Below are 27,132 nucleotides of genomic sequence, written 5' to 3'. Positions count from 1 at the left end.
ATTGACGATATGAGATGTATGCTAGAAGCTATTGTTCACTTGTGAAACACCTGTCAAGCTTTTTGCCACCTCTTCAACGTTTGAAGAGCTGCATATATAATGAACCATTAATTATAAGTTTCTTTTGTTTTTCAAATCAACGACCTGCTACTAGACCTGAGGCCCTAAAAAAAGTCACTCGAAGAGACACATACCAACCAGGAAGAGCCTCAAAATGACCATTAAGAAACATAAAACAACTACAAAGAGATTCTAAACAGCTATGAAAACTTGGGGAATGAAAAGAAAACACAACCACAAAGAAACAAAAGATGAGGACAAGACAAAACTACAGACAGATGCAAAATGACTCCACAGATGTGTAAAACTACTACAAAAGAGACATAAGGAGACAAACAACTACAGAGATGCGGAACAACTAAAAGGACATAAAACAAGAACAAAAAGAGGCCAAACAACGATAAAGTCTGTGTCTTGCTGAGGGGAGTTTCTGGGCCCATAATCCGCCCGCGCTTTGGAAATGTGAGATTACCTAAACTCTCGGTGTAAAACTGTATATTCCTTTACACACAGATCTTATATTACCATTTGTTTCCTTCAGGCAGTAAATCATGTTTTTTTCCCTTCTGTTTCATTATAATTTCAAATCCTTCGCTTTGTTTGTTTCCATGAAAATTCTTCTTGCTGTGCGTCCTTGCTCAAATGATTTCTGTCATCCTGGGAAATTAGTTTTTATTATAAACCTTTATTTTATTGTGCATGAGGTGCCCATTCAATCTTGCAAATCCATGACATTAAGCTGGGAAATAGGCTCACGCTGTATTTACATCATGACATTTAAAAGTTCCCTTCGCCCAATAATAGATGCTGCGTTATGTGCTCAGGTTTTCTGCCACAACTCCGCTATAAAAAAGGTGAACGGAAATGTGATTGCAGTGCCTAAAATTGAAATATTCTGCAGCTACATGCAGAACCAAACGGCATCCAAGGAGGAAACTGCTGACAGCGAGGTCTACGGATGTCTCTTCCTCCCTCACATGTGGGAGTATCTTCTTTTCTGAGCTGTTACTGTGTGTCATGCCAACGCAGAGTGAGCCCGTTAGAAGCACCAGGAAGAGTCGCCCGGGCCCTTGAGTGTAATCTGCTCCCGACAGCCTCCAACCACTTCCACTCCGCTGCAGGAGAGCACGCCTTGGGAGGGCAGACACTCTTGACACTGACTCATCTTGTGTGTGCCGAGGGGTTGGGAGGGTGAAGTGAGGGTTTGTGGTTAGTAGGGCGAGTTTAGTGCGGCTCACACCCTGAACTCTCTGATTGCGAGAGACAGAGTGACGCTTGACTGGATGAATGGAGGCCCGGGTGGATTTCAAGCTCCTTTACAGCGAGGAAAAAATAAATACATCACATTCCAGGGGATATAATTAAGTTATAGATACTGTAAGGAGATTAAATGAAAGCAGAGGCCCTGCATGTGATATAAATACACCGTACATACAGTACAGTTTAAAATCGCTTTTCAGCGTAACATGAATTATGATGTGTGGGAGTGTTATTTATGATTCTGTCACATTGACATCCTGTTTTCATTGAAATTTATTTTCAGAACTTCCTGGCTCCTTCTCCAAAAAAGACATTAAGATGTTCATTAAAGGACTGTTTTCTCTCTTGAGGACATTGCAATGTATTAAAAACAATAAGAATAATGTAAATTGTTCTTATATTATGTTTGATTAACTCTGCATGTGCTTGTATTTATTTTTCTTGTCACTCATTAAAAGGTAAAATCAATAAAATATTCATCTAGAAGAAAAAACAGGCCTAAAAATAGAGTGCTAAATAATTACTGACGTGCCATACGAGGGTCAGGAGATGCAGTGTGCTGCGTCCGTTAACAACAATCCAGAGGAAGTGATATTAACGATAACATCAAATGGCTTCGCTCCCATCTCCCCACAGCTCTCAAATCCAATTTGTGGAGCAGCGCCATTGACGCGGCAACACTTCGAGCGAGTTCAACCGACCGCTGGCGCCGTTGAAAGGCAAATGGTGAACATACAACCGGGCTCGCAGGGCAGTGTTTGTACAGCGACCCGATCCAAGACTTCGCTTCCTCGTTCACAGGCGATTTCCCACGAGGAGTGAAGCAACTCCCGCCTCCAGCTTCCTCCGGCTACACCAACTCATACTTATTCATCTCATTCTTTGTTCTGATGTATCATATTTGTTTTTCCCTGTTTGAAAAAGATTCTTGAGAAGCACATATGATAACAAGATGTGGATGAGAGTTTGTTTTAACAGCCACAAAGGTGGTGGAAACTCGGATTTAAAGCAGCCTGATAGATCCACTTTGTCTTTTATACTCATGTGAAGTTAAGTAATCGATATCTAGGAGTATCTGGAAGAATATATAAGTTTGGTGGGTTTTTTAGTGAAGAATAATCTAGTGTTTGGAGAAGTGAGCATGCTACAATGTGCACGTTCACCCTGTAACATCTGGATGAATGGAATCTGGAGCAGCTGCTGCAGCACAAATGTGACTCAAACTAAATGAATGTTTCCAGTTAGCTGTGATTTACTGAAGTCAGCTAATCTCCCGCTCCACTCCTTCTCTCCTTTATCCCGCCCCAGCGTCTTCACTCTCTGCCTTTTAGAAGAAAAAAAATCACACATCAAACCAAAAGCATTGCCTCTTTGCTTTGTAAAAAAAACTAAAATAGCTCTTGGCTTTGTAAATAGCTCAGTTTTACAGAGCGCATTAGACTCACGTGGTGAGCAGCCAGCGAGACTGCTTGGCCAGCCCCAGACAGGCCAGCAGGCAGATGATCAGGTCCAGGATGAGGAGCAGCAGGTAGGTGAGCCACCTGAGGAGACACACAGACAGAAAATCAAACCGCTGCTGGTGAATGCTTGTTTTGGCAAAGTATGAGGAGTTTCGTTCCGGTTTCATTGGTATAGATTTTGCCATCATTACCTATCAGTAACACTGTACGCAGTTATATTATTATAAGTGACTGTTTGTGGAGCTTCTTCTGCAATCACACCTTAACTCTTTCAAAAAAAAAACATGTTAGGTATCAAATTAAACATAAAAATCAGGGCTACAATAATATATAATCCCCGTGTAAAACCTCTAAACACAACTCAAACAATAAATAGGATTAGGGGTTAGGGTGAGGGCTTAAGGGCCGAATAACAGTAATGGCTTCATGGAACATGCTATATGGAATAATCCATTTTAATAATTACTGAGGTAATAAATCAAGTGAGAAGTAGGGTCATTTTCTCATAGACTTCCATACAATCTGACTTCTTTTTTTGCAACCGGAGGAGTAATGCAAGTTTTAAGCAATGCTGTCTCCAGCTCTCTCCATACAAATATGAGAGAGTCCCTCTTATTTTCACCTCAAAAGACACATGCTGTCATCTGAGGTGTGTGCGTGTGCGTGTGTGTGTGTGTGTGTGTGGATGCCTCAGGGTGTAATCTTGTCCAGCATTGCCCGCCTCAGTGTACCCATCTGTTCTGTAAGCAGTGGTCAGCCTGTGACCGGACACACAGAACGCCTGTCCAGATGGTTAATAATGAATGGACTCAAATCCATATGGCTGAATGTTTTATGCTGTGAAACAAACGCAGGGGTTGGGGGGAGGGGGGAATAAATATCACCTTTTCACTCGACTTTAACAATCGATACATCTAATTAAAGTCGCCTCCTTTTTTCTCATTTCATCTCCATCAGTGTGCATCTTACTCTTTCCCGTTATACCTCCTGCACCATTAACCCTACTTTATTCTCACTTCGTACAGTCTTCTTTTCTTCTTTTTCTTTCCATCTGTGTTTCCATCAAGCTACAGCATGCCTTCCCATATCTCCCTCATCACTCATGCACCCTTCTATCCTCCTCCTTTTTCACACTCTTTAATCTCCCTCCCCCTCTGTCTCCCTTTCAGCCCCCTTTTCTTCTCCCCTGCATGTCTCTCCCTCGCCACCACCTCCTTGATATTTCATCCTCGCTTTCATCTTTCTCCCTCTTTGGCAGGGTACAGCCCGAGAGGCTGGGACATCAACGAGCACATGGAGGCTCTCGGGTGACACCGCCACCGTGTTTGTCTGCGTCAACTTAATCCAATTAGAGTCAAATTGAGTCGAGACATGCGGGGACACGGGGGTTAGATTCATGCGCGATAAGAAAAGTACGTCGTCAAGAAATTGTGCTGCATATCAAGAAGCAAATGTGCTAGCTTCCATTTGAAAGGTTGATCATGACAATAGAAATTACATTTTATTCAGTGTTCCCCACAGAGAGGTCAAAGGTCGCAGTCTATCAATAGTGGGTTTTATGGGACAGCGTGGGGGGCAACTGACCCAGGGCCCACACTCAGAGGGACATTAAGGAGCTCGTAAAATCAGTGTTTCACTGACTCAAAACACTGCTTTCTGCAAGTATTTATTATTTTTTTCATAATAAATATAATGGTATAATATTGAGTGAGTTATATAACGATTTTTGATATATATATGATTGAAATAGTTGGTTCCACTGTGCTACACAAGACATTACAAGCGCTAAGCTACTGTTCAATGGAACGAAAAGCACAATCTGGTGCACTGTAGCGTTAAGGCTTCACACTACACCCACCTTATTTTGCTCATCTTCTTTTTACGAGTCAGGTTTGTCAAAAATGAAACAAATGGCTCTGCAACTGGACATTATTTTGTATTTAGTGTGTTTGGAGGTAGCTGAATAATTAATAATACATGAATAAAAAATACATAATTTTGTTTTTGTCAAGCTAATGTCCTCTACATAGTTTAGAAGTGTGCATTAAGTTACAAAAGGTTGACAACCTCATCTTAAAATACCCGAACACCGCAAAGCTGGAGTAAAAAAACTCAAAAATGCATGTCGTCAACGTCAGAAAACTGAGAGAAAATTAGATTAAAGAATGAATAAGAATAGAAAAGAGTTTTTTTTTTCCTTCTTCGTTTCTCAGTTATGTAACATGACAAACACTGTGAGCGAGTTTGACGAGTAAAAAAAACATTCCAGGACGAGAACATTGGAGATAGACGGGTAACTTTGACGAGTTAAATCAAAAACATGCAAAGCTCACACACACACACACACACACACACACACAGCTCTGTGTCGGGGCATGAGGCAGCGATAACGAGTCCATTAACAGCTCACAGAGTCTGGCTGTCTGCTCTCGGCTTGTCTGCTCTGTTAGTGCGGAGCTGTGTGTTATTGAATTATCGGCGGAGGAGAGGAGTCACATTGCAGATCAATACAAAACACACCAGCCAGTCGCTTTCTGCAGACTCCACATAAATACCATCATCAGGCCTACACAAGGACAAAAAAACAAAATTGGCACTGGGCCCGGTTTCTGCTTCAAGATAAGAGTGTTTATCTGTAATGAGACTAGACTGAGGATAATAGTTCTTAACATACTGAAGTCGCTCATTAGGGTCTGCAGTGTTGATGCAAAGATTGCTAATCATTTCATCGGATTCTCCTACTTTTAAAATTGGCCCACAGCACCGCCTCTGCTCGGGACTTCACATTCACGTAAATGGATCACACACGGGCGCAAGTTTCATCCCATCCACTTAATATCATGTGATGTATTAAGGTCATGAAGTATGCAACTATCCACACATGAATTATCTATTCAACTGCATGTTCGACTGACAGGTTGCTCAGCGAATTGCAGCCATAAAAGAGACAAGATATTATAAGCCGACATGTATCTTGCATCTCTAAGAAGGACATATTATGTATTTGACTTTACATTTTTGTGTATTCGTGTACAATGCGCAGCAAAGACCTGTGTGTGGTTGACCCTGATTGACCCTTAGACAACTTGTCCCAAACAATTGAGATGCAACTTGTTGCCAAGATATAAATAACTATATTCATTGAACAGTTCTCTGCTGATTTGTATTTTGAAATGCATGTGTGATTTTTTGACCCCCATGAAATTCTTGATGCACTTTACCGTTGAAGCAGAGAACAACATTTCCCCTTCACTTCCTGAATTCTCTCCCTCTGACATCTGGATGTCCTCCATTTTCTGAAGGTCCTGGCAATGTGAGTGAACTGAGCTGCTGGCCACCCTGCACTGTACAAGCCCGACACGTGTATTTTTCCTGCTCCTCACCTGTAGTACTCCATGTTCGCCGTTTGATCAGCGATGGATGCCAGGTCCACCTTCGCCTCCTCCCAGTCGGGCAGGCCCAGCAGCTGTTTGATCACGTTGTCGGCCATCTGCTGCATGAACTGCAGGGTCTGCACGTAGTCGCCCCGCGTGGCGAAGATCTCGTCCAGCCGGGCGAGGTGCTGGTGCAGGCCGCTCTTCATGCTGCCCATGGTTCCAGTCACCTGGAGGGCGGTAGAGGAGAGGAAGGAAAGAGATGAATGGTGCATTCAACAGCACTGCAGCTGGAAGGGCAGCATCAAGCATGAAAGCTAATGAGCTGAACTATTCATGAGGCGTAATAATGTATGCATTGATAAGTTACAGGCAAGTGGTGATTGAGAGCCATTCCGGGAACAGTGAGACGCAGTTTTGTAGAAATGCCAGGAGAAAAAATAACATGCCAGCTTGAGCCAGTTAGAGGATACACTGATGTTTCATATCCTCCACTTTTCTACTAAAAAAATAATGTATTGGCAGACTTCTCCTGAGTGCATTCAGTCAGCTTTTCTGCCTGAGAAAGTTTCCCAGAAAAAAAAAAAGAGTGGCCAAAGGTGAGATTATCCTGAACATGAGGCTGGTCTGTGCAGTGGAGCAGAGAGAGAGAGGGGGGGGGGGAAGAAAAAAAAAGCAGAGGGCAAATAGTAGGTTTCCTGGTGCTAGAGATTTGTATTCCATGACTGCTGATGTTTGTCCGACTTTTTTCTTCCCAAAGTGATACCTCACTAGCTATTCAAGCCATGTAATCATCTCATAACTGGTCCGAAGTGTGATCCCCTAAGGAAAACACAAAAGTAATACAAATTGATTTGTTTATTTGTACAGACAGATTTTTACCTCGTCGGCCAAGAACCGCAAAACCACATTATCTGTGGGGAGTGAGCATCTCCCGTACAGACCCTGCCCGTTTCCTTGGCTTTAATTACTCTTTACTTTGCTTGAAGGGAGAAGTTGTTTACAGGGAAATGGCATTCACAGAGACATCCCGCTATTTGATAATTAAAAAGGGTAATAAATGCTTCCATTCAGCTCTGGGTACTTGGCATTCACAGGAGAGTAAACTCATATTGTTGCTGTGTTTGTCAGGCAGAGGATTTGCTGGAGCTAAGGCGAGGGGAGGTTGGGTGGAAGTAATTAGTTGGGTTTGCATTCTAAGTGCGACCCACATTAAATGGCTGCAAACAAAACGGAGAGTCCACCAACTCTCCAGCGGCTCTGCGAGGCTGTCCATTGGCACAGTTGTGCTTTGAGCTTAAAGCTAACATCCGCATGCTAACATGCTCAAAGTGACAATGCAAACATGATGATTTTTAGCAAGTAATGCAAACCAGGTTCAACATCTTAGACCCTTTATAGGGCACTCATTAAAATATTTTGGGAGGACAATTACCATATATGGTTACTTGATAAAGGGCTACGTTGCTAGCATGCTAACTTTGCTAATTAGCGCTGTGGGAATTCCATTAGTTTTGCGGGTATTTAGAATTAAACCAAAGTTTTAGACAAGACTTAGATAATAGATTAAAAAGTACAGGATCACTAAAGTTATTCAAATGTATCCTCCTGGGAACAGTGTTTAGGATCTTCCACAACATCATTGTGGTGCTAAATAAATAACCAAGCTCACAAACGTCATGAGGAAACACTCTCTGGAGACCATGAATGTTTGCATCAAAGTCAATGGAAGTTCATCAAGATGTTAATGACATATTCCAGTCCCAGGCCAAAGGGGTAAACACAAAGACAGAGGCCGCCATTGCCATCTCTAAACCCGCAGGCATCAAGCATGGCCAAAAATATCCATCAGTCCATTCATTAGCTATTCCTGCTCAGTGATAACTACATTTATGTGTTTGGAAAAGAAGGAATGTAGTCTTTCTGTGAAGAAAACAAAATAAAATAAAGAATCCCTTGTGATTAATATTTGTAATGCCAAAATCAATCGTCTTTATTGTAAATAGCAATATCATTTTAAGACCCCATCTGGTGGCAGCATAAAAAACACCATTGGAATGAATGGACTTTCGGGAACTTATCACTGAGATGAGTTCCTTTAAAAATTAAAATATAAATGAGTTATGATTAGGGCTGCACTATATTGTCAAAAAACTGACATAATAATATGTTTATGTCTGCAATATGTATTGCGATTTGAAAAAAAATGCACACATTTAAGCCCTCTAGCAGGGCCTGGGGGTCATGCTCCCATGAAATGTTGAACGCATCAATCCCGGTGCACACTTTTGCATCTGGAGCTAAATTAAGAGGAACTTTGAGCTCTGGTAAACAATATAATCACAAACACATTGGTTGCATAGATGTGAACGGTGATGACAAGGCAAAAAAAGTCACACAGCACAAAGCATGGCAAGCGGAGCCCCGCCATTGAGGAGGTGCACCTGGCCTCCCTGACGAGTTTTCCGAAATCAAAGTTGGACTATTAAACATGTGCACATCTGCAATGTTGATTCTGAAATGATTTCTCGTGCAGCTCAAGTTATACCCACAAATATCCTCCACTCACGTGGATATCTTAGATGATAAAAAAAAAAAGAACGATATACTGGGGCTGCTACTGAGATCCCATGCAGGCCTGTGGTGCTCCGTAGTTTGTTATCTGATCATTCTTTGATATCGCTTCCTCCTCAGACTGGAATCACAGATGAGAAATGAAGGCATGTATCTGATCCTTCCCTTTTGTGTGAGAATCTTATTCAAGACGCCCGGGGAGACAGACAATCCAGCTAATCTCTCCTTGGTCTTGGTCTGATCCTCACGGTGTAAGTGATCCACACCGATCAAGAAGATATGATTCCCAGTCCCAGTCTTCTCAGTCTTTATCTCAGTCTGATGTTTTGAGGGCACGGAGAAGCATACTCTTGCTCACATCTTTCAAAACAAAAACAAATTTGCAGCAGAGTGTGTTTGGCGCAAAGCTATTTTACTGTGGGATCTTCATTTCCACACGCCAGAGGGTGAACACCAAATGAAGAAAAACATTTTAAAAATCACAATAAAAGGACAAATGACAAGTGGCCTTGGGCTGAAAAAAATACAGAAGCCAAATATGAAATGTAGATTTGAGCTTGAGGAAAGGAAGTAAACTGGTTTTACATAAATGCTTTTATTTGCATGAGCCTGGACTTATTTAGAAGACCGTAAGCAGGGTGGCGGTGGCGTGGTCAGATAGTCTCACATCCTTCTCTTCGTCTCATTGGTTCTACGATCAAAAAATAGAATATAATCTCTAATTACAGAAAAAAAACATTCATATGGGCTTAATATGCCATTTCGAAGAACTACGTTCTTGCATTATTGATGGAAAAACAGTATTACTATCAACACTTAATAATAATTAAAGTGTCACTTCACCCCCAGGCCTGAGCCTTAAGCTTAGTTTATACTCACTGTAGTGATGCGCGACGCCAGAACATTATGTAATCACGGCCGGCGTGATCGCATGACACCAACAGTTCTATAAAAAGCACTATAAACATGTCTCAGGATTAAACAACTAAGACCAGTACGTTTCAGAGGCGTTAGAAACCGGAGGTGTTAAAAATCTTCATTTGACAAAATATTTTGCCACCCTAATCAAATTGTTGACAGGATGTTAAAGCTTTGTTTCTTTATAATCATGTAATACTTAACTTGGTTCTTTCCAGGGGTTTTACAAAGGCAATACAGTATGTCCATGAATATGAGATATGGGTTTACAGATAGTTATAATCCCTCCTCTGCCTTGTGGAGGTTGGTTTATGGCTTTTGCCAGTTACACCTACACTTGTTTCAATGAAGTGGACCCGCTCCCTATATACTGTAGATGTGAAGGGCCCATTCTATGATAACAAAAACACAATGATTCTTAATTTCAGATGATTATACACTTATAAAAACATACTAAATAACATTATATTACATTTCTGCTGATAGATACTCCAAAATGCTTTTGGAAAAAACATGTCTAGGGATTAAACGGAAGGAAATCTCTCTGCGTTACAAGGAGGTCTTTAAAAAGAAAAATCTAATAAAATACAAACATCAAGATTTCAAATACCTCTTTGTTAAAATGAGTGTGTATTGCTTTCAATACTGTCCCTCAGGCTCCACAGAGTCTCTATCTTTACGGCGGTTGAGGCTTGTACACAACCTCAGCGATGAGTCTCTGAACACATAACAGAGAGGCTGTAAGAAAAACATTTTTAAATCCAAAGACGCAAAGAGTGTACATCTTTGAGCTGAGACAGAAAACTGCTTGCCAAAGTTGTTTTTCCTTTTGTATCATGAAAGGTGTGAATCCTACTCTGAAGCCCGGTGCCAGATTAAGACTGAGCGAGCACCCAATAATCACTTATTATAACAAAATGTGTGCATTTGTTGAAGTGAAACAAAAAAGGTGACGATATAGGATTAAACCTTCTTCTTTTTTTTCCTGCTCCAACTCGTCTCGTCTAGAGACTTTTCTTCGATTAAAATTGAATGTGGGCGCTGGAGCGTGAAATAGAACATGGGTCTGAACTCCGAAGTGCCTCGAGCAGCTCGGTCACCGCAAAAGATGAAGACTGCACCGCTGGGTAACGAAGCTCAGCAGACCATCTCTTTAAAAATATATTCTTCCCTCACTCTTTTTCCTCTCTCGGATACTTGATGACCACAGGGATTTTCGGAGGATGCCCTGTATCGGGTTTGTCTACGAAACGCTGTGCTGGCATTAAATTAAGACCACGGCCCACGAAGCCAAGAGTGTCAACCACAGGAAGGAAGTGGGATCGTCTGCAAGTACAGTGACACACCACCAAGTGAGAGCAGCTCCAACAACTATGTGAATGTCTGTCGTTCTTTTAATCACAGAGGTGAAAGCGGGTTTGGCTGGATCACATCTGTCAGTGAGCGCACAAAACACACACGTCCAGATCCAAATATCGAGAGTAGTTCGGTGACCCTCGGCATCTGATTTTACCTTCGTTTCGTTACGCAACTTACGCACTTAACGAACACACGTTGCGCAACAAACACTTACTTTATGTATCAAACACTTAGTATAAAGTGTTTTTCCCTAAACCTAACCAAGTACTTCTGTTACCTAAACCTAACCAAGTACTTCTGTTACCTAAACCTAACAAGTACTTTTGTTCCCTAAACCTAACCAAGTACTTTTGTTCCCTAAACCTCACCAAGTACTTTTGTTACCTAAACCTCACCAAGTACTTTTGTTACCTAAACCTAACCAAGTACTTCTGTTACCTAAACCTCACCAAGTACTTTTGTTACCTAAACCTCACCAAGTACTTTTGTTACCTAAACCTCACCAAGTACTTCTGTTACCTAAACCTCACCAAGTACTTTTGTTCCCTAAACCTAACCAAGTACTTTTGTTCCCTAAACCTAACCAAGTACTTTTGTTACCTAAACCTCACCAAGTACTTTTGTTACCTAAACCTCACCAAGTACTTTTGTTACCTAAACCTAACCAAGTACTTTTGTTACCTAAACCTCACCAAGTACTTTTGTTACCTAAACCTAACCAAGTACTTTTGTTACCTAAACCTAACCAAGTACTTTTGTTACCTAAACCTCACCAAGTACTTCTGTTACCTAAACCTAACCAAGTACTTTTGTTACCTAAACCTAACCAAGTACTTTTGTTACCTAAACCTCACCAAGTACTTCTGTTACCTAAACCTAACCAAGTACTTCTGTTACCTAAACCTCACCAAGTACTTCTGTTACCTAAACCTAACCAAGTACTTTTGTTACCTAAACCTCACCAAGTACTTTTTTGCGTAAACCTAACCAAGTACTTTTGTTACCTAAACCTAACCAAGTACTTTTGTTACCTAAACCTAACCAAGTACTTTTGTGACCTAAACCTCACCAAGTACTTTTGTTACCTAAACCTCACCAAGTACTTTTTTGCGTAAACCTAACCAAGTACTTTTGTTACCTAAACCTAACCAAGTACTTCTGTTACCTAAACCTCACCAAGTACTTTTGTTACCTAAACCTCACCAAGTACTTCTGTTACCTAAACCTCACCAAGTACTTTTGTTCCCTAAACCTAACCAAGTACTTTTGTTCCCTAAACCTAACCAAGTACTTTTGTTACCTAAACCTCACCAAGTACTTTTGTTACCTAAACCTCACCAAGTACTTTTGTTACCTAAACCTAACCAAGTACTTTTGTTACCTAAACCTCACCAAGTACTTTTGTTACCTAAACCTAACCAAGTACTTTTGTTACCTAAACCTAACCAAGTACTTTTGTTACCTAAACCTCACCAAGTACTTCTGTTACCTAAACCTAACCAAGTACTTTTGTTACCTAAACCTAACCAAGTACTTTTGTTACCTAAACCTCACCAAGTACTTCTGTTACCTAAACCTAACCAAGTACTTCTGTTACCTAAACCTCACCAAGTACTTCTGTTACCTAAACCTAACCAAGTACTTTTGTTACCTAAACCTCACCAAGTACTTTTTTGCGTAAACCTAACCAAGTACTTTTGTTACCTAAACCTAACCAAGTACTTTTGTTACCTAAACCTAACCAAGTACTTTTGTGACCTAAACCTCACCAAGTACTTTTGTTACCTAAACCTCACCAAGTACTTTTTTGCGTAAACCTAACCAAGTACTTTTGTTACCTAAACCTAACCAAGTACTTCTGTTACCTAAACCTCACCAAGTACTTCTGTTACCTAAACCTCACCAAGTACTTTTGTTACCTAAACCTCACCAAGTACTTTTGTTACCTAAACCTAACCAAGTACTTTTGTTGCCTAAACCTAACCAAGTACTTTTTTGCGTAAACCTAACAAGTACTTTTGTGGCCTAAACCTAACAAGTACTTTTGTGGCCTAAACCTAACAAGTACTTTTGTTACCTAAACCTAACAAGTACTTTTGTGGCCTAATCGTACCCAAGTACGTTCGTTGCATCAGTAACCCTAAAAAAGGGAACCTTCAGAAGAAATGTATTTTGAAGAGACTGTATCTATAAAGAAACAAATCAGTTCATTAAAGACGTGGAACATTACCACAGATTAGCAGATTGACACGCTTTCCTTAAAACATCCTAAACTGACATGAGTGGAGCACCCAGAGCGTCCCAGTACGAACCGAAGGGCCGCTGACAAGCAGCACTATTTGAGTAGTTGTCAGTGAGAATGTGTTCATCAAAGGGGTCTTTACATTTGAACCGTGGGAAGGCAGCTGTTTAATAGTACTTTCTGTTTCCTGACAGGAAAGAGACGACGCTCTCTGTATTACAGGCAGGAACCTGGCCGTGTACAATACATCCAGCCAGTGTTGTGGCGGTGACACAACGGGAGAAATATGATGCCGAACTGTAAATAAAGATGTTTACCACAGATGGACTCCAGTTAACCTCTTGCAGTGCCCATCAATCTGTTTTTTCTGCTGTGCATTGATCAGTCGCTGGATGTCACACCCGTCCCTCATGAACAATTCACCAAGACCCCGAGATAATTGAACTCCTTTGAGGAGAACCATTTCTCAGAAAACATATTTTTTTCTGGACAAAACCCAAGGTCAAACTAGGAACACGCACAAACGCACAGTATCATCCAGTTCAGTTTTTTTATACTTTGGTCTCTCACATTATGAACCCTTATTATGTTGTATTATTATAAACATTTTAAACAAGTCTATGAGAATGCTGTAGAAATGTGCATGGTTGTAATTATGTAGTGGGCCAACGTCCAAACCGCGGCCAAATGCTAAAGGGACTGAACCAGACATCGACCCGGTCCAATGGCTGCCAAAACCTCTCACAACACCCATCTCCAAACAATAGAGTTATTATTGGTGTGGCTAAACACTCCAAATGTCGGTCCCATTACGCCATCAATAAGGCATCCTGGTTGGCCGGTTTCCAGATATTTTTAACAGCCCAGCTGATGTTTATTTTTTTTTTGCATCTCTATTTAAGCGTCTCCAAATTGCACTTCTCTCGGTATGAAAGTGTTTTGTCAAATTGACATTCTCACTCAAGAGAGACAGTGTGTTCCTGTGCGCACAAACACATCATATGCATATATTCCAGACCGCAACTAATCAAGGTCTCACCAGCGGGCCGAGAAAAAAATGCGCAGAGTGATAATGAGTCTAACTTCCTTCCTTTCCTCGCTTATAAACCGAGTCTTTAGAGGCGAACTCACTTCGTTCGAAACACTCAAAATGCGCTAAAAGGGCATTTTGTGTGGGCCAGAGGGCAGTGAGGCCTTCATTGTCAATGATTTCAATACAGATTTCAATCCTGACTCTGCCAATCAGACAGGCGAGCATTGATCTTTGTTCTTCCCCATCAAACGGCTTTGTCTCCGGAGCTCATGGTTGATTAGGTGGGGGGAGACTGGGAACCGTGTGTGGCACACTGGGCTCTTTGTCCCACTCAAATACAAGACTCCTCGACAGTCTATAGCGGCGTGCAAAAAAACTCACTCATGCACACACACACACACTCACATGCAGACGAGCACATTTACGCGCACAGGCTGCGAAAATAAAGGCCACCATGTCCAATTATGTGCCTGCACGGGTTCGCACGTCCCAGAGGGACCCACCGACGAGCTTTCAGATGAGCTATATGTTAATGATTTCTCTCCGCTCGCTAATATGACTTTGAGAAATAAACGAGGCAAATAACAGGAGACGATGAGGACAATTCATACAATCTAGAAGTGACAAAGAGGTGCGTCTGTCCCTCCGTGTTAAGGGGAGTAAATCAAAAAGGCAAACATGTCCACGTGAGAACTAATCCCGACTGACGATCTCAGGCAGCTCTACTGATCTTTCGACATCAGTAATCACAGAGTTCTTACATGTTTCCAGTTTGAATTATTAATAAAGTGCATAAATCAGAGCCAGACAGCTAAAAACTACTCTCCATTCAAATCGGAGTCCGTGTCCCCTCATCATCTGATCACTAAGTCCTGGCATAGTGCTGTGGGCGCTATTCCCTCTCAGCAAAGTGTGTACTACTGGGGCCGCTAAGTGGTTCACATACCACCACATTAATCTCCATTAACACAGATGGAGACGTAATCCAGACTCTTCGACAGCACCCAGGGTCTCTGCCGGAGCCGGAGCCGGCTCAGGATCACTGCGGGTCACGAGGCCACTGAGACGACAGCGACATTACACACACGCTACATGTTGTGTTGTTTGTCACCGCCTCACGTCAAGTCTCAAGTTAATCTTTACAAGTGCTAAATTAATCTCGGCTCCGTATGTTCAAATCTAAAGTTAATCTTAACAAGTCTGAAATGGTAACCTGTACAAATCTCAAAATCAATTTGAACAAATATCAAATAATCTTAGCAATTCTCAAAACCATGCAACCATTCTATTTTTGCCTTTTATAGGAAATGGTGTATTTCAATATCACTGCATAATGGCCTAAACAGTCTTGGAATTGCATGAATTGGGATGACTGGAAAACTGATTCTCGTGCATCCAATGAGCCCAATTGTATCCACGTGTCTCCATAATAACCATTTCACATCGTCAGACCATTGTTTGAAACGTGACGTCACTGTATAAGATGACCTATTGTGACCTTGAGGATAATCACAGCCCCGTGACACTTCACGAGTTTTACGTGTTTCTGAGCAGTTTACAGAACAGAAGTGATCAGGATCAAATCGCCAAATGTCTAAAGTGAATTCATTATTTTTTCTTTTCTGATTTATGACTAAAACATCTTGGCACACACTGCTGAGCTGCAACAAATTAATCTTTAGGTCCCCAGCTCCAGATGATGCATACCACTTCTATTTGGCATATACAGCTGCCCTGCTATCTCAAAAACGGGTTTATGGGGTTCTCTAAAGGAAAAATGTCAATATTTATAAATCTCAAGTTAATCTTTACCAGTCTCAATTCAATTGTCTCTATCTTTAATATTACATATAACTTCACAGACAACTTTTCATAAACATTGGTGCTGGGAACTCATGAGAGAGAAGATAACGGTTTTAACTTGAGTTTAACTCTCGACTGAAAGGAGAAAAATGTCTCGTCTTTAGTGTTACATTTGTGAAATAGCGAGCTACATTTGGGCGCCTGTGGGATGGGAAGTGAGGCAGATAAAAATAGAAAAAAAGGATCACACACACACACACAAATTGAGCTAAAGTGAGCACAAGAAAGACACAGGCCGATGCTTTGTTTCTGCCGAGGAGGCCACAGCGGCTGGGAGGAGGCGGAGCCAGGAGGGCGAGAGCTGTCCGTAGGGGAGGAAGGAGTGTTTGTGTGGAGAGGCTGTCAATTTGTAGCGGTAAAAAGCCATAAAAAAAAGAATATAAAAACATTTAAAGGCATACTAAATTGAGTCCTCTGGGCTCCCCTCCTGTGCGTTTGTGTGCATGAAAATATCCCAGCCGGCTCCTCTGAATCCTCACCTCAGAGCTGTTTGTTTCCAGCTGGATGGGGCCTCTCGTCTATAAACTGCACGTCTTACGACACAAACTGATCCTCTTTCAGTTTGTTTTTGACGGACTAAAAACACGAGGCCACTTAAAGCCACGCGAGGACATTATGAGGCGTTATATGTGCACGACATACATTCATAATAGGGCACTAATGTTTCACCTACCAGGCTGTCCACGCCACCCAACGTGTGATTGGCGTTGTACAGGGAGTAGGTCAACTGGTACACGCCGTCGTTGGTCTCACTGTTGCCATAGAAACCCACGCCCACCGCGATGCTGCAGAGAGAAGAGGTGTGGAGGCACAGGTAAGCCTTTTTATATATGAATGAGGGGAGTACATAGAGATACAATACCGACAAAGACTCGGGCACACACACACACACACACACACACACACACACAAACACACACACACACACCCTTCCGTTTCATTCTTGCATTTGGGTTTTATCATAAATTTCTCCATCAACCCCGACTGTTGCATGAACAGGAAATAAAATACAAAGTTAATGAGGCACTTTGGGACAATCCATGAAAGGAGGCGGAAGTAATATTTAATTTGTGAAGGTGAACACAGTAATCCAAACAATGAATGACAGTGGATTGGAAACGTTGCCGTGTGTGCGTCTTGTGGGAGAGATCACATTTAATTTATTCACAGTTGGAGCTTCTTCCTCTAAAAGTGTCTGTGCTGCAACACCATGTTCGACTCCAAGAGAGTTTTCGCCTTTACTTTTTGTGCATTGCTTTCAGAGATGAATCAGGATAAGTGACTGAAACCCAAATCTGTGTGCAGAAAACCTGCAAACACCTGAATGGTTGACTGAAGAAGGCAAATATATTCTTTACAGCAGTGGGACTACGAGAAACTATTTGGATTCCTGTGTTCATTTCTGTAAACAACACTCTTTGAACCAGAAATTATACAATACAGGTTTTTGGCCTAGTGTGTGTATGCATAATTTGAAACTGCTTCAGTCATCCAAGGATTTCATTTGTTCAGCTGGAGCATCAGCGCAAACAGAATAACCATCAGCTGCACTCTCAAGTAGTCTCTCTGTGCTGCTTTTGTCCCCAAAGTGCCGTGGCATTGTACTGCTGCATGATGGGATTTGAGAGCAGCCACAAAATCATTCTCGACAAACCCCACAAATATATCAGACGTACACGCGTAATGCCCCTCCACAGACAATGATGTCCATTAGGGACAGATGAACACACAACAGTCCCAGTGCGGTAAAATGCCAAGGTGTGTTTTATAGTTCCTGTAGTCTCTCGGCTGGAATAAAAAACATCTGGCTCACTTCGGAGGAAATTACTACTGTTTCATGGTATTTAAGATTAAGCTCCAAGGTAAAGGAGCCACTGAATGACACAGAAAAGGAGATATAGTTACTGTGATGAGTACGACTTTGTTCGGCCATACTAAATTGATCATAAGATGAGGCGGTTTGGATTCATAAGGCTCAGGAGACTCATGGCTGACACCTCCGCTGACAGTGAAAAATGCCTTTTTAGTCCTTTAATCAACCATCCGGCCAAATTGTGCACCTATTTAACAACATGTGGAAAAAAAAGTCACACCAAAAAAAACTCCAATTATGTTCCAACTATGTTCTAAGCCCACACACTTTTTAGTGATATAATCAAATGTAAATTATTCAATTTAAATCCCTCTTGTAACTGTGCATCGCTCAAATATTCAGTTTCACCGTGGAATACTCACAGTGCAGAAGCTAAAGACGCGCTAACTTCCCTTTCACTGGGACTTGAAGTACACCCATAGCTACCTCCAGTGCAATCCAACTCGAACAGCCCTGAAGCAAATCCTACGTTTATGAAATATTAATGTTCAGACGTGTTAATTCAGGTTAAAATGGCTGTCAAATTGAGAGATAAACCAAACTAAGTGGCTCAGTAAAAGGTGTTCGGCCACCAGCCGCCTCCAGTTTCAATGCTCTTTGGCGGAGTGTCAGAATCTCTCTGATGGATGAACACCATCACGGCTCATTTTCTTTTGATGGAGTTGGCGGAGAGTGCTGCTGTCTAACATTGCTGCACAATGATGGTTTAACTGGTTTGAGATCTGGTGAATGGGTTGTAGATAGTTTCCATAATTCACAAACCTTTGTACCTCTTTCTATGCAATAATCTGCATTCATTCAAGTTTTCCCTTGAATATATGGCCTGTCTGTATGTGGTTACTTTGCGATCTCTAGTTTGTGGCGGTGTTTAAATTATACAGCGTTATTTTTAAAAGGTGTTTCTTGGAGCTGAGGCCAAACGGCCAAACACTTAACTGGGATCCATTTCACTGCTTAGAGTTGAGCAGATGCAGCATTTGGCTATTTGATTTGATGATTTATTATAGATCTATATTTTATGACCTCGTTAACTCTGCAAGGTTTCATGAGTGTTGCTGCAGCTTCACTTATTTAATAAACCGTAAAACATCAATACAGATTTCTCTGCTCTCTTAATCACCTCATCCACTTGTAGCAAACTCGCAATTCAATTCAAGCATCTCCATCTCAGCTGTTTATATGAATGGTTACTAATTAAACGTTAGTATTAGCTATCTATTTCAAACATTCATCTATTAAGATAACCGTTACAAACCTCTCTGATAACTAGTTTCCGTGCACGCTCCATGGTGTTCAGGTGTTGACATTCAATTTGTGATTTCTGCTCCACAATCTTTCTATGTATTACTTGAGCAATTGCAAAAGTACCCCCTGATGTACTCAACCGCCACTGTCCCGTCACAAAATGGGCTTCAGATCAGGTCAGAGGCAGGTTAGTACCTAATGAATGGCAATCAGGAGTCAGCCTAGTTGACCCTTTACCATGGAGCCCACACAGTCACAAACTACACTCACTACATAGATTTCTTCAAATCCTTTGGAAATAAAAAACAAGTCCTTTCACAGAGAAGCAGAAGGAAGGGTCAACAAAATGAATTTGAAGGAAATATCCAGGATGTCATACTGATTCAGCAGCAAAAACAGGTGAAAAAGATCAAGATGGACGCTAAAGCCCACCAATCACGGTGTAAAAGTGAACCACCACGTCACCTGACGATCCAGATAGAAGACAATAAAATATAGGTCTTTATTCACTGTGACAATCATTAAAAAGCAAAAGCAGCACGCCTATACATTCAGTATAGCTTCAGTAGCTAGCAGAGCATAGAAGTGCTAATGCTAGTTAATTATGTGCTAACGTACTCTGCTAACGTTCGCTCCACAAGTTTTTAGGTAGAAACGTTACGATTTTAGAAAACGTGCATCTCCTTCCAACCTCTCCAGTGAGCGAGTATCACTATTACTCAGCGTTTAAAACCATGACTAGCTTAAAATCCACAACACCAGCCTGAAAATGCAGAAAAACTATTGCATGAGCCAAAGTGTTGCCAGACTCAGGTTGGAGGATCCGTCTGCGCTCAAGGGGGGCGGGATTTTGCAAAGGGACCGTTAAGACTTGAGAGCAGTCTACTTAACCTCGTGGTTTCTTCTGACCAAATCTTCCGAATAAGCGTTAAGCGGAAAACCATGAAGCCACAGTCAGCGCTGCTTCATCGTTCCCCTGGAGCCGCTGGAGTCTGGCAGAGCGGTTGTCTGCAGCAGCAGTGTGGCGGTGGATGCTGAGCGCAGTGCGGAGCAGAACTACAGGGACCATTTTCCTACTTAGTACAACAAGGATGGAGCCTCATTAACTGACCCCCTGCAGGTAAACCACCCACTCTGCAGGTTTTAACATAAACCTCAGGGAGAGGCAGGGAGAAAGGGGTGGGGGGAGGAGATACATTTAAGGCAGAATAGACATGAAGAGAGAGAAAAAAGCATCAGTGACGGCAAGTGAAAGATGCAGACAGACGAAAAGAGACAGACTGACAGCGGTGAATACTGAATATACATGTAGGCAGGGAGACAGGCTTACAACAAACATGATGACACACAAGCAGAGAGCAAGACAACAGGATAAATTGAGCCAGACAGAAGAACAAGCAGAAAACATATAAAAAGGGAAGAATTTCTGCCCTTCATGCAACCACATTTAATAATAATGTACAAATGATAACTGGTGCATTTTCTTTGTTGGATGTGCTTTTTGTTGTTGTTGTTGTTTGTTTCCCACCAAAACATCAGCTACAAAAAAAAAAAAAAACACACCATAGGAGTTTCTCTACTTTTATCTCTTTGTGTCTGAACACAGAAAAGTGCATTAGGTAACTCGTAGCCGGGAGAAACATGGACTTCTTTGAAGCGTGCAAATATTTTAATGGTAGAATCTAATTATTTTATAAGGGTGGACAGAGATGCCCGTGCAAAGAAGGAGAATAAGTCCCTTCCAGCGCCGCTCCTTTAAATATCTACGGTCTAATTCAAAGAGAAAGAGTATCATAGATCGGAGTAGACATGCCATGTACCGAGCAAAAATCCAAACTGTCATGTTGATAAATGACAAAGTGGATTAAAGACATTGAGGGGAATTCAGAAAAAAGAAACCAAAAGCTTCCGCCTGCAGCAGAAAAAAACGCCCTCGGCAACTATTAATAGACTCAGACATGTTTGAATATTTGAGATTTTTCCCCAAAATGGAAGCAATGACGCTCCTGATGTGACAAATATAGACATTTTGGATTTGACTCTTCTTGAAGTCTGAGCAAGAGCCACGCAAAAAGAAGACAATCCCCTTAATATGCAGTAGGTCTAGAATATACAATACAAATAGCTCCTATCTAAATTCTGCATGAACACATCTTCACTTTCAGAGCTAGAGAACTTCCCAAAATACCCAATTTAAGGCCCGAGATGAAGTGAAAGTTATACATTGTGAGTTACTAAAAATACATGACCCCAAAAAAGTGAAATGAAGGCTTTAAAACATGAATGCTGATGTTATGAAAAGCTTCTTGTGTGCCAAATCATCTCTGTGTGAGATCCAATGAAGGAAGGACAGTGATATCATGTAAACCTCTCTCTCTCTCCCTCTCCCTCTCTCTCTCTATCCCTTTTCCTGTGTCCTCCATTCTCATTTCCACTTGGCAACAGACACATATCACAACAAACAAATACATATTTCAAGAGTCCTGGAAAGGAGAATAACTTCTGAGGATCAATTTACATAAGCAGTGTCTCTACTGCTTACGTTTCATACCTCTTTTCATTTGTAGTATTCTAAATGTTTCCCTTGATCACGTTATTAAAGGCTTTTTTTAAACACTGCCCTCCTGAGTGCCTCAGGCTTCTTTAACAAGTCTTAGTTTTGTATATGTTCATTTATTTGCTGGTTTACATCAGACTGTCAAAGGGACAATTAAAAAGGTCGAAACATAAAAAGCCCTTCCAATGCTTAATAAAAGTCTTCAAAAATGTGTTATAAATTACAACATTGCAATTAGAATGGGAAAACAATTAAAAATAGTAAGTAAAGTAAATCTCCAAAACAATAAATAAAATGGACAGTCAGGCTCTGATAACTAAAACGTGTAATGTCTACTCAGTGTCTAAATGTTATAATGGTCTGCTGTTTATTCAGCAGCATGTGGCCTATATTTGTGTGTTACATTCTTATGTCAACAAACACACATGTAAACACAACGGGCTACGTCGAGGTCTGCAAAGGATTATCGATATGTTATTACGATAAGTCAATAACGTGAAAATGATCACGGTCACATGTATGCATCATACACGCTAAGAGGATAGTGTAAAAATAATCAAGCTCATGTCTATAAATCTCACGAAAAGTCCTCAACGACCTGGATAATAATAAAAATGATCAAGCTGGTGTCCATACTCCGCTTAATCAATAACGTAATTACTTCCAATGTCTTGTCCTCATGTACGATAAGCCGATCAGTTTCACATATCCTACGATAAGTCGATACTGTACTTATTGTGACACGCCGAACTCATAACATGATACTGTAAACTACTGCTGGTTAAATTGAAGTAAACCAGACTATCAGATGTCAGTTACAGAGCAGTAGAATTACACAGCTGCTCCGGGTTTTAATTAGGATGGACATCACAGCGGAGCAGCTCCGGCCATGACGGCCAAACATAATTAAATGGGAGGACGAAAAGACTTTAGGACTTTCAGACAGAAAGACGAGGGGCGGGCGGAGATGGCAGGAGGACAAAGGGAAGAGAAGTCGGGGGTAAAGTGAGGGCCAAAAGAGGATCTGGACTGGTGAGATTAAAATGAAGCTAGTCTTCCTGTTCCCGTCCAACTCAAAAACCCACTGGACAATCGCCGCATACATCCAGAGGACAAAATCAAAGTTAGGAATCACATGAAGGAGAGCTGATTTCCCACGGGACGTTTCCTCTGCCCTCGTCTCACATTTTTTAAGTCTTACAACTCGTCGAGTCGGCCCATGCGAGCTCTTTGAATCTACTCCAGCCCAAAACATGTCACTAATGGGATTACTACTCGGCAAAAGTATATGAAACACCACATTGAGATTTTTCATAGCGCTCAAGGTATTTTTTCAGTATCCAACATGAAGTAAAGACCAGATATGATTTTCTTTAGAAATCTTGGGCCAGTCCTCGGCTTCTTCTTCTTCTGCTGCTGTACTTCCACTCTTCGTATTTGGATTCTGCAACATTCATCTTTAATGTGAGAAAGGGCTGCCACTTCTGAGACACTGTGCATTTTTAAGAAATTGCACATGCATAATTAAATGTCACATAATGAAGACCGGTCGACTGGGTGGGAACAGAAGCCGATTGCAAACCGCGGAATAAAAGTGTTGTATGATTAGTGCTTTAGTGCCGGCTTTTTGCCGAGATGCGATTCAAAAGGTTATTTGACATACAGAATATTCATCATCCTGCTTTTAGCGATCAGCATTTAGCGTCGGAATTGAGGGGGTTATTAAATAATTGAAATGTTTCTATGGATACGATTTTATTGTCTATATATTTTTCTCAATTACTCTGTAATTAATTGCATTCAGTGGATGTGGGCCGCGGCACAAGGCCATGACGAAGAATCAGAATTGTAATTGGCCTACAGGTGGCACAGAACAGGGGCCGAGCTCTCAGGATATCCATTTAACAATTAACCTTCTCTGGAAAAAAAAAAAAAAAAGATGACTTAATTTAATACTACCCACTGCTGGTTGCTAAACATGAGAAAAGTATCCACTCTGCTGGCAACCAATTCAATTAGCTCCTTTGAAGGGCGAGCACATCTCATTGACTGGCTTAATGGGTTCGATCCGGGGATGGAAGTGCTGACTGTGTTGCATCAGGACATGTGTTTTGGTACCTCGGACAGACTAAATGAATCTTTGCCTCCATAATTTGTAACAGTCAATGTTTGTCTGCAGCATTACGGGTTGATTTGCAGGTTTGAGGCGGCAGCAGAAGGAAAAGTTGGATCGAAGTAGAAATAACGAACGGCTCCAGGCTGTCTGCGCACCAGCTAACGGCTATAATACTGACTTTATTCATCTTTATAGCAGCTCGACGTCGTGTCATTTCACGTCGGGAAAGTTTTCAGTTCAGACCTGATGAGACCCAGCAGCCTCCAGCTAAAACCAATTGCATCTTGTTGCATGGCTCCTGCACTGTTAAACCACACTGGGTCAGATATGATCCTAAAAATACAGAAGCAATTCTCCTCTAAAATAGTCTCATTTAAGTGATTAACTGAGAAATTCCCACTTTCTCATCTATAAGCCATGATAACAAGGCTTTGAATTCATTATTGTTTTCTTTCTGTTTTGTGATGGAGACATTGGATCTGTGCTAATGGGACTAATGAAAATGTAAACGGTACTCACCATTAGCAAACCTGTGACCCATTTCCCATTATTTGTGCTGCATTATCCAGCCAGCGATGTGCAGAGGAGGTTTTTATAGAAGCAAAATAAATAAGCTACGCTTGATCAACTTAGCTGCTAGTTCAGGCGAGCGTAAAGCTGGAGGGAAATGTTGTTTACAAGCATTGTAAGCGTAAAAAAAGAAAATCCATTATCATTTCTGAGCTGTACTTAGTTTCAAGACCTGAATAATATTCCTATCAAGACTCAGAGAATATGCAGGGTAGTGACCTGCATGTACTATTATTTCAAGTCAAGTGTGTATAATCCCTGTAATATTTCAAAAATATTCCTATAACCTATATTTGTCTTATTTTCTGCACTTTAAGTAACATGCATTGCTGTAGGCTTCTCAACAGAGAGATGCATTTGTCTCATATCGTATTTATTGAATAGTTAGGACGACAAACATCTCCCCAAACCAGAGGCCGTAGCCTCTTGTCTGTGTGTGTGTACAACACAGACAGATGTTCAAAGAAAACACAAACATCATAAACTCCCACTCTTTTGTGCACTTTATAGCAGTTTTTTTTTCTTCTAATCACACAGAAATGTGGAAAAGGGGAAGGGTTATCATGGAGATTTCCTACACATCAATGTCACACAGAAGCAGAAGAGCGATCAAAAGACTGATCTCATCAAAAGGAAGGAAATAAAGACGGCTGCCTATGCCGTTGTAAACCCAAACCACAAGTGTCTGCAGAACTGCAAATAGGCGCTTAGGGAATTTCAAAAAGAGAGGTGGCCTGAGTGGCATGTAGACAAGAAAGAAAGACACTGAACACCTTGAGAATACAAATGGGAGAACACACACACACATACACACACACACACACACACAGCATGGAGGAGGAGCCTGCGTACTATGAACTGTAAAATGTTATGGATCTGGTGCGGGAACACACAATGTTCCAGAAACGTACAACCCCCGTCAGGAATATTGAATGACCAATGAAGAAAACTTGAACACACAGCGAAGCAGACATCAACAGAGCGTGTGTGTGTTACAGTGTGTGTGTACACACACACTGTAATCAGCAGTAACTCGTGACCCCTCGTCTTGACTCTCTCACCATGTGATGAGGCCGGCGGCGACAGCGGACCAGGTGACGCAGCAGGAGTTGGTCTTCTTGCTCTCCTCCTCTTCGTCTTTGTGGCAGCAGCACAGGCAGCTCAGGTAGACGGCCAGACACAGCAGGTTGAGGCCGAGGCCCGCGGCCGCCACGCAGCCCAGGAAGATGAGCGACTACGGGGAGGGAGGGGGAGAAGAGAAGAGGGGAGGAGGGGTCATTGAATGATTGAAGTGGAATGTCGGGTCACTTGTGGCTAATGCTCGACGGCATTAAACACCAGAGATGATTCACGAGTTTTACATAACGGAAGCTGCTAAAAGGCAATGCAATGGACTAAACTCCAGAAAAAAATGTGCATAGTAATGCACAAGTAGAGGGATAACAGTGAGTGGTAGTTAAGGACAACAATACAGATGTGTGCAGCAGTTACATTTGCAAGAAGAAATAGTGTGCACAATACATCGTGCACTCACAATAATGGCAATAGTGAGATATCATAGAAAACATGTATACTCTCTAATGAGTCTGCATGTGACAGAGGAAGGGGAGCCAAGTCTGATTGGGTTTTTGAGTCACATGTTTTCTGATCTGGACAGCCCCCAAAGAAACTGACTGGGCTGTCTTCATTTCATAGTTCGGGAGCTGGTAGGCTCCATTAAGACCCACGTGTGTGTGTGTGTGTGTGTGTGTGTGTGTGTGTGTGCGTGTGCGTGTGTGTGTGTGTGTGTGTGTGTGCACAAGCACTGGCAAATAGAGCTTATCGTGATATGTACCCATCTAAGCTCCTGCATTCAAGCATCTACTGATGTGAAAGAACCGCAAAAGTATTGTCAGAAAAATTGACTGAAGTAACAAAAGTAAAATGACAGATCCTTTATTTTCCTTTGCCTTCCATTGGTCATGTTCAACTGTACCGAATCTCAAAATGACAAGGGTATCTAAATGTCAAAGGATGTTTTGTGACTCCAAACAAACTATTTCAAACCAACGTTAACAGTTAAAAAAAAGGAATGAACGTCTTCACCGGCCTCAAAAACAAGAGCAGCTGCTTTCTGCAGGCTCCTTCTCCTCCCGTCTCCTTCCTCCTTGAGCCCCCGTCTCACCTTCTGCGACTGAATTCTGCATCCATCTGTGAGCAGATGGGTTTATTGAAGCTCAGTACCTCCCTCCTTTACTCTTCCTTTTTTGTTTATCCGAAATCTTTTTTAGTGCTGAGCCATCTGTTCTCATGCTGCGATGTGTGGGATTAAAGTCCAAAAATGGAAGGATATATGTCAACGATTGCGACGAGAAAGGCAGGTAAATCGGCAATTGACTAATCCCCCAGAAGCCTCAAAACAGCTGTTTATCGCCTGACAGAGTCCCTTTACTAATAGAAAAGCAAAAAATACGATCGCGGGATATTTATAGATATCATTGTTCCCTCAAAACATAACCTCTCCTCGCTCCTCTACCTAGCTCCATCTGTTGGGGCGCAGTGCCTCATCTTGTCCCATTTCACGGCTACATGCCTTTCATGTCGATGGCCACGCATCTGCTGACAAAGAAAACGCAGGAGCAGTGTCAG

The 27,132-nt window shown here is 41.6% G+C and overlaps 1 protein-coding gene across 1 annotated transcript in view; it reads right to left on the bottom strand.

Moving 5' to 3' along the window:
- Positions 1–27,132, bottom strand: part of ttyh2 (tweety family member 2) — a gene marked incomplete at both ends in the record, with an annotated part of 55,997 nt that overhangs the window by 17,837 nt on the left and 11,028 nt on the right. The window contains 4 exons of the mRNA XM_079235985.1: positions 2,766–2,861; positions 6,164–6,384; positions 16,817–16,928; positions 25,566–25,738. Coding sequence (XP_079092111.1) covers positions 2,766–2,861; positions 6,164–6,384; positions 16,817–16,928; positions 25,566–25,738 — 602 coding nt within the window. The remainder of the gene's footprint in view (positions 1–2,765; positions 2,862–6,163; positions 6,385–16,816; positions 16,929–25,565; positions 25,739–27,132) is intronic.

This window comes from Taurulus bubalis, assembly GCF_910589615.1.
Source record: "Taurulus bubalis genome assembly, chromosome: 2".
Taxonomy (NCBI): domain Eukaryota; kingdom Metazoa; phylum Chordata; class Actinopteri; order Perciformes; family Cottidae; genus Taurulus; species Taurulus bubalis.
Note: the sequence above shows the minus strand (reverse complement) of the source record. Positions and strands in the feature narration are given on the sequence as shown.